This window comes from Fragaria vesca, linkage group LG6 (genome assembly GCF_000184155.1).
Source record: "Fragaria vesca subsp. vesca linkage group LG6, FraVesHawaii_1.0, whole genome shotgun sequence".
NCBI lineage: Eukaryota > Viridiplantae > Streptophyta > Magnoliopsida > Rosales > Rosaceae > Fragaria > Fragaria vesca.
The window spans coordinates 27,991,323-27,999,366 of NC_020496.1; the positions used below are offsets into that span (position 1 = coordinate 27,991,323).

An 8,044-nucleotide genomic window follows, 5' to 3' on the forward strand; every position below is an offset into this window, starting at 1 on the left:
GAACATATTAGCTTTACCTAGATTTGCATAACTGAGCCTAGCAAAATTGTTGCCATTCCAAGTAGGCGATATCATAGCCTAGCAAAAGATGTTTCAAACAGTAGTGATAGTTATAAGTTATAACTAGAGGATTCAATCAAGGCCAAAAGGTAATAACAAAATTCAACATGAGAAATCTTGATTCACATCAAGATTTGAAAAAATATCAAAGTCATATCACACAATAAAAGAATGTAACACACCGTTTCTAAGCATTACAATGGTTTTAGAGATATTCTTATATAGGACAGTTGTCGCACTAAGTGACGCTGTGACAGTATGCCCAACAATGGGTATTACACCGTCACTACACATAATTATAGAGAAGTGAAATCCACGTATCTATTTTTTTTTTTTAGTAACTTAAATTTTGTCTTTAATGACTTCAACTTTGTCTTGATGTAAAAATAATTACTAAAAATAAAAAATAGGTGTGTGGATTACAATTTAGATGTGTGGATTTCACACCCCTAAAATGCCCGAGCTAAATGGATAAAACCCGCTCCGAACTAAAACCGCGCGTACTGTCGACGCGCGAAGGCTCAAAGCCTTTTTTACGCTGATTTATCGTCTGCTTGGTTTTCTGGGCAACACTGACGAAGAACAACAGCAAAATTGAAATACTCAAATCTCAGTTCTCATTATTTTCTGGTAAGATTTTGAATCCTGGGCACCAAAAAAGGCTCATACTTTAACATTTCTGATGCATAGTTCTTCATTCTAAGCTTTTACCCTGTAAAGTTTTCATCTTTTTTAAGCTTTAATGTTATGGAGGGCATAAGTAGTTTGATTAATTTATAATGATGTTAGTGCTTAGTTTGCAGTGTAGCTATAGTTCATACTTTCATGAAATTTTTGTTCTTTATTGTGTTTTTCAGGTAAAGATTGATAAACATAGCTTTGGTATTGAATTTGCATAGGCTTTGTTTCCTTGTTTCTATGGAGATAGATCTTGAACTGCCCTCATGTGAGCAGGACAAGTTAGATACTAGGTTGAATGAAGATGTTAATGTTGTGGATGCCACGGATGAGATAAATGTTGGAAAGAAGAGTGAAAATGTGAAGGAAGCTCATGGATTGAGCACAAACGAGAGTGTTGATGATGCAAACAATGTTGAAGTGAGTGTAGTTGATAAGGGGGTTGTTGGTATTGTGGATGCCGGAGATGAAATGAATGTTGAGAAGAGTAGTGAGCATGTTTGGGAAGCTGGTGGGTCAAGTGCAAACAAAAGTGGTTCTGATTTTCAGGGGCCGGGTGATGTTAACAATGTTGTGGTGAATGTAGTTGATAAGGCGGTTGGGGTTGTTCGTGAGCTTGAAATTGGTTTGGAGTTTGAGACTAAGGAAGATGCTTATTCCTACTACAGAGAATATGCTCGGTCGGTGGGGTTTGGCATCACAATTATAGCCAGCAGGCGCTCAAAAAGAACTGGAAAATTCATTGACATAAAGCTTGCATGTTCTAGATATCGAAAACAGGAAGCTGGCGATAGAGAAAAACAAAGTGTCAACCTAATCAACACAGGCTGCAAAGCTGGCTTGCATATGAAGAAGCGAGAGAATGAAAAATGGTATATACATAGTTTTAACAAGGAGCATAACCATGAGATGACGGATGGTTTTATTGTTCCAGGGGGAAGAAACAAGAGACCTGCAACTGTTGCCTGTCAGAAGAAGGGTCTGCAGTTCTCTTTAGATGAGGATGATGTCAAAGTAATGTTTGAACAGTTGATGTGTATGCAGGATGAAAATCCCAACTTTTTCTATGCCATAGATTTTGACCCTGAAAAACGATTGAGAAGTGTATTTTGGGTTGACGCAAAGGGTAGACGTGATTATAACAGTTTCTGTGATGTAGTCTTGTTTGATACTTACTATGTTAGAAACAACTATAAAATTCCTTCAGTTCCTATTGTTGGCGTTAATCATCACTTTCAGTACATTTTACTTGGATGTGCATTGATTGGAGATAAGACTAGGGAAGCTTTTGTTTGGTTGATGCGGACATGGCTAAAAGCTGTGGGTGGTCAAGCTCCCAGAGTGATTATTACAGATCAAGACAAATACCTGAAGGAAGCTGTAGTTGATGTTTTTACTGATGCATGCCATCGTTTTTGTTTATGGCATGTATTGACTAGGATTAATGAGAATGTGGGTTGTTCCATAAATGAAGATGCAACGTTTCTGGCAAAACTGAACAAATGCATTTACCGGTCTTGGACTTTTCAGCAATTTGAACAGAGATGGTGGAAATTGATTAACAGGTTTGAACTAAAGGAAAATGAATGCCTTTGCTTATTGTATGAAGATCGGGAATACTGGGCTCCTACTTATATGCAGGACTCGTGTTCAGTTGGAATATCAACAGTTGAGCGATCTGGAAGTATAACTTCATTTTTTGATAGGTACATATCTCAAGAAACTACAGTTAAGGATTTTATGGAGCAGTATAAAGCATTTTTGAAAGACAGTTATGACATGGAAGCCACTGCTGCTTCTGAAGCACAGAATAAACAACCTGAATTAAGATCACTGTCACCTTTTGAGAAACAAATCTCAACTATATATACAGATACAATATTTAGAATGTTTCAAGTTGAAGCTTTGGGAGTAGATTCTTGTCATTTGCAGAAGGATGGTCATGATGAAGCAACTGTAATATTCCGAGTTCATGACTTGGAAGAACGGCAGAATTTCTTCGTAGCTTGGAATGAACCAGAATCAAGAGTCTGCTGTTTATGTCATTCATTTGAATACAAAGGTTTACTCTGTAGACATGCACTTCTAGTCCTTCATATGTCTGGTGTTTCCAGTATCCCATCCAATTACATTCTGAAGCGCTGGATGAAAGATGCAAGAGTTGGGCACACTGTTAGTGATGTGTCAAAGAGTCTTAACTACAGGGTGCAGCGGTTCAATGATCTATGCAAATTAGCCGTTAAATTGGGTGAGCAGGGGTCGTTGTCTCCAGAAACTTACCAGATTGCATGTCACACGTTAGAAGAAGTATTGAAACAATGTGTCCATATCAACAAGTCTGTAAGGGGGGTTTCAGAACCCAACGCGTCATCTATTCATGGGTCAAATGATGTTGAAGAAGAGAAATACAGTGGTGCAATGGTGAAGTTGTCTAAGAAAAAGAAAACACACAGAAAAAGAAAGGTCTGTGAAAGGTTGATCTTTGTCATGCAGACTAGTTGTTCATCTGAATATATATATATGCCGTGAAATGAATATTTTATATATATTGTAGGGGGAAACTGAGCCAGATGGTATACCTGTCAGGTTCCAAGATAGCCGCCAGAAGATGGTTTGTCTTATGATTATCGCTATTCTGAATTCACTCACCTTACAAATATGTATCTTGAACTGTAATATGTATCTGCACCCTTTTAAATGTAGGAATTGATAAACTCTGGAGTACATAACCTTGATAGTTGTCGTGTTTCTCAGCAGGAATCGCAAGGGGTAAAATGTGGAATAGTTATGTTTTCCCAATATATGGCAATGAATTTGTCAAGTATTCAAGTGTTAATATAATTTTTATCATATGGCTTCTGTATGTATTTGTAGGAACTTGGTTCTAAAGGTTGTGCTCAAGACAGCTGTTATGGTGCTCAGCAGATTATGCAAGAAATGGTATGAATCTTTTATTCGTGGCTACAATGTTTAGTGTTTTAAATTAAGTTTGATCAAGGGTTGTTTTAAACTTGTGTCAGGGACGGTTAAACTCGGTTTCTCCTATCCATGATGGTTCCTATGGAAATCAACAGGCCTCACAGGTAAAAACCATGCTTAGATTCCGACTTTATGATTTGTCATCATAATTCAGGATGCAAACAATTTCTTGTGATTTTCTTCAGGGACTTTTGCATACGTTACCGCCCCGTGTTGGTCTTTATGGGACCCAACAGAGTATGCAAGGAATGGTACTAGATCTTTATACTTTTGATTTTGCAAAATTGTATCGTAGTTCTTCATATACAATTCCTAAGTTCAGAAAAAAAGTTGTAAAACAGAAAGAAAAGAAAATAAAACTACTGAGCAGCAGTGTGCATTGTTGGATTTTTCTTTCTATCTTGTAGTTTCAGGGTCAACTTGGTTTCAGAGCACCAGCTGTGCATAGCTCGTTCGACATAAGGGACACTCTAAAAGATATGGTGTGCATTTTAGATAGCCAAACTGGTCTGTTCTATAATTGACATAGGATTCTTATCTCATAAAGCTTAATGTTTCTTTGTCTCTAGGAACAGTCTGCAGGAACCTCACGCTTTCATGGCAACACATCAAAGCATCCACACAATAAGCACTTACCGCAGTAGCTAACTATGCAAGGGTGTCCATTGATATGAGGACTGTAGTTCCATTGTAAAGCCTCATGTTTATAGACGGAGATTCAATGAAATGTCCTATTATACCCCAAGTTTCGTGTATGTATATTTCCATATTATAGTATTTATGTCACACCATCACATAAACAATTCGTTATCTTGAACAAATTTTGTTCCAAATGGAAAAATAACGGTTACATCAATGGCGCATCTTCTTTTCTTCTGTTCTGCCGTGTTTATTCACAACGGGGGTCAGCAGAATTCATCAAGATCCATTTCTATTTTTACCAGAACATTCGTCGCAATAGTGTGTCCTTTTAATACATTTTAAATACATTCCAGGAGAAGCTTCACTTGTTTATTACCTGCTATGGAAATTTTGGAACTCTTACTTCATTTAAATGTCAGCCTTAGCTGATAAACAGAGTTAACAAGAACGCACTTGACAATTATCATCGGTGCTGTTTCTGTTTTATTGTATATGGTATATCACTGTACATCAGACCTCTTACTTAATTTGCACCACATTCCATTCTTGGTGTGGATGGTTGCCCCTGTTACTAGTCCAACCGACTCCGGTGATCCTCTTAGCTCTACATTGAACTTCTGCAACAGCATTGCCAATGATACTGTCGACTCCAACAGGGCGAATTGGTCCCCCACGCATTTTCTTGGCCCTCCACCGAAAGGTAAGAAGGAGAAATCTGCCATAATCTGAGGAGTGCAATAATAAAATTCATTACTTGCTACCATAGTACCATATATATGAGATCATGATGTTATGCTTTAAACATGGTGACTAATAACTAACCTCATTCGGATAATATGCTCCAGGGCTTCGAGAAGGGTCAAAGCCAGCCCATCCTTCGATCTCACTATTCTTTTGCACTGAAAACCTCTCTGGTTCGAATACATTAGGACGGTCCCAATAATATGGAGATCTGTGGAGATTGTATACCTGATTGAACATTTTTTTGGAATATAAGTATAATGTTCAAGGAATTCATAATGAGAGAAGGAAATTTAAATGCTTTTACTCACAGAGATAAAGATATCAGTTCCGGCGGGAATCTTATAACCACCCTTTTCACCCTTGTATCCTCCTGCACAATGGAATTAAAGTCCCAGTGTTACTGATCCACCCCAAAAAAAAAAAAAGTCTCAGTGTTACTCTGATAACCGAAAAGAATCTGTACACATTTCTATGGACGTAATACCTTTTTTTTTTTGATCAGTTAAACAACTCAAATGCTACGAGTCTTTTGTGAGTCTATTTTTCTATGGACGTAATACATTTTACAAATGATAATCTCGATTTCCAAGTTTTGCATTTTTTTATATCTGTTACTCTAAAAGTTTCTTTGTGCTATTTTGTTGCTTGACCATATTGCTTTTACCATATTAATACCTGGTAGTGTATCTGGTTTTAGAGAACGTCTAATAAGCAAGGGGGGTTGAGGATACAAACGAAGAGACTCCGCAATAATAAATTTTGTGTACCTGAAAGGAAAACATCATATGAGTATTACTTCGAGCAACCAACAAGTGTGCAAATGAGCCTATTGAAGTAATCATTGTGCCTCTGCTTGGCTCTAGCATTGCTTAACCTCTAAATGAGATCCGAATGCCCTGTTCAGACATGATAGCAGCTTAAAGCTCATTCAGATAAAGAAGAAAAAGTTCAGGAATTACTGAGCCACCATCAATACATGATTCAGACTACCCAATTCCCTTTATATTAAGTTCAAAGTATGACTAGTCTCGTTGTATGTATAAAGCATGGAAAGTGAGTTAAAAATGTTTGGTAAATGTCTTGGGACATACTCCAATTTTTTAAGTGAATCTAAAGTTGGTTGACTTTGTCCAAGTACCGAATCAATTTCTGTCTGTGCTTTCTTCATCTTGGAGGGGTTCTGCAACAAAGCAAATTCATTGCATCTGTATCATCACAGATGTGGGATGACAGAGTTCATATGTGCAAAAATCGATTGACAAACACTAATCTGTCTAGCCTTAAAGTTAGAAATGAATATTCATACTTGTGCAAGGAAGAAAATAGCCCAAGTAAGGACAGCTGCTGTTGTTTCATGCCCGGCAATAAGCATTGTCATCAAGTCATCTCTCAGCTGTCAAAATACATTAGCAATAGAACGACCACCATATCGAACCTATTTTTCATCTCAAAATCCTGTAAAAATTGAAGTTTCACAAGTATTTACCTGACGGTCGTCAACATCAGATCCGCGCATATCAACTAAGAAACGCAATAGACTTGCATCCTGCAAACTTTACATGATTTTAACACTTCAGCGAAGCTCCTAACAGCAACCACTTATCTTTAGCATAAGTAAATGACAATGGCTTAAAAGGCAGTTGGATATTTCCCCACCTTCAGATTAGCATAGTCCCTTTGTTGCAGTTTTTCGACATCTGTTTCCTGTGACAGATTTTGACAAATTTTATATCTGTAGATACTAGATACTATGAAAGGGATAGCTTAAATTTTGACAGCTTGTAAATCATGACCTTGCTTAGAGGGGATAATTACTGGGTAGTGATCTATGTAGTGTAGAATCTAAATTGAAATCCCCAAAAATAAATATCAATTATTACATGACTACACACCTAAAGAATTGTTATTCAGCTTAAATGTCATCTAACCTGTCTGGTCTCTTTTGCATTTCTGATGAGTTCATCGAGACAGTCATTTATAACCTTCAGATCACCATAAAACTTCCGCTGCCGGGGAACTATCCACCTTGCCAGGGGAAATTTCCAATATGGGATGTAAAAGGTGGACCTATGTTCAGCTTCAGAGAGAGTACCATATACTGCCTGTATAACGTATTAGCAAAAAGCTGAATGTCAATTTTTAGCATTGAAGATAGCTGATATGCATGAATTCTAAACCAAGTTATAATGACTGAAAATAGGTAATATTGTATACTCATATATAGCAATAGTTCACAATCCTAGGTCAATTTGATTAGGTAAGAAACAAAAACTAAAGTATAAACTGATCAGATTTGTCAAGTTTCGTTCACTCCAGAAATTAGGAGGAATAGGAACTACTAAGAGAGTAAGAGAAGTGTATCCAACAGCAGGACATCAACAGCATATCAACAAATTCTTATATGCACTGAATGCAAGATACAACCATTACAATCCCAAAAAAATGGTGAGTTCCATTTACCATACCTTAATTACAGGAGATTCCTTGGTAACAGAACCAAAGTCATAGTTAAAGACACCAAGCCCAATAATATCAAGCCCCAGACTCAAAAACTCTGCTTCAAGGTCTACTTCAATTGTCTTTCCCCCATTCACTTCCTCTCTTTCCAGCAACTTCTCAACTTTTGATACTGTTCTTTCTGAACAATCACAGAACATTTTGACCATAGCTTCCAGGTATACAGCATGGAACCCAGGAGCAATAACTACAAAATCATATATGGTTGGTGGTTGGTAAATATTTATATTTTGAACCATCATCGGTTACAAATCAGGTGATCAGGTGGCTGAGGTGCAAACCACTTGAATACTTTTTACTACTCACCTCTTCTCCTCTGCTTCCAAGTTTCAAGGTCAGCGGGTATAAGTCCTTTTCCCATTATCGGTTCCAGAATATCAGCCAGAACTCCCTAAGAAAGAGTTTGAATCCAGAAGTAATTTGA

At 37.3% G+C, this 8,044-nt stretch overlaps 2 protein-coding genes across 2 annotated transcripts in view; one reads left to right on the plus strand and one right to left on the minus strand.

Moving 5' to 3' along the window:
- Positions 1 to 586: 586 nt before the first annotated feature.
- On the plus strand, positions 587 to 4,456 carry LOC101307709 (protein FAR1-RELATED SEQUENCE 2-like). The gene is made up of 9 exons (XM_004303900.1): positions 587 to 690; positions 918 to 3,201; positions 3,293 to 3,349; positions 3,442 to 3,507; positions 3,613 to 3,678; positions 3,759 to 3,821; positions 3,903 to 3,968; positions 4,125 to 4,199; positions 4,287 to 4,456. The coding sequence occupies exons 2-9, from the start codon at positions 979 to 981 to the stop codon at positions 4,359 to 4,361; spliced, it is 2,691 nt and encodes an 896-aa protein (XP_004303948.1). The 5' UTR covers positions 587 to 690; positions 918 to 978; the 3' UTR covers positions 4,362 to 4,456.
- A 270-nt stretch (positions 4,457 to 4,726) lies between these two features.
- Positions 4,727 to 8,044, minus strand: part of LOC101308006 (cytochrome P450 97B2, chloroplastic-like) — a 5,092-nt gene continuing 1,774 nt past the window's right edge. Inside the window, exons 5-15 of the mRNA XM_004303901.1 lie at positions 7,927 to 8,011; positions 7,569 to 7,807; positions 7,032 to 7,205; positions 6,760 to 6,807; positions 6,590 to 6,649; positions 6,410 to 6,496; positions 6,195 to 6,283; positions 5,779 to 5,870; positions 5,412 to 5,473; positions 5,182 to 5,328; positions 4,727 to 5,084 (exon numbers count right to left, since the gene is read on the minus strand). Of these exons, the coding sequence (XP_004303949.1) occupies positions 4,860 to 5,084; positions 5,182 to 5,328; positions 5,412 to 5,473; positions 5,779 to 5,870; positions 6,195 to 6,283; positions 6,410 to 6,496; positions 6,590 to 6,649; positions 6,760 to 6,807; positions 7,032 to 7,205; positions 7,569 to 7,807; positions 7,927 to 8,011 (1,308 nt within the window). The 3' untranslated portion in view covers positions 4,727 to 4,859. The remainder of the gene's footprint in view (positions 5,085 to 5,181; positions 5,329 to 5,411; positions 5,474 to 5,778; positions 5,871 to 6,194; positions 6,284 to 6,409; positions 6,497 to 6,589; positions 6,650 to 6,759; positions 6,808 to 7,031; positions 7,206 to 7,568; positions 7,808 to 7,926; positions 8,012 to 8,044) is intronic.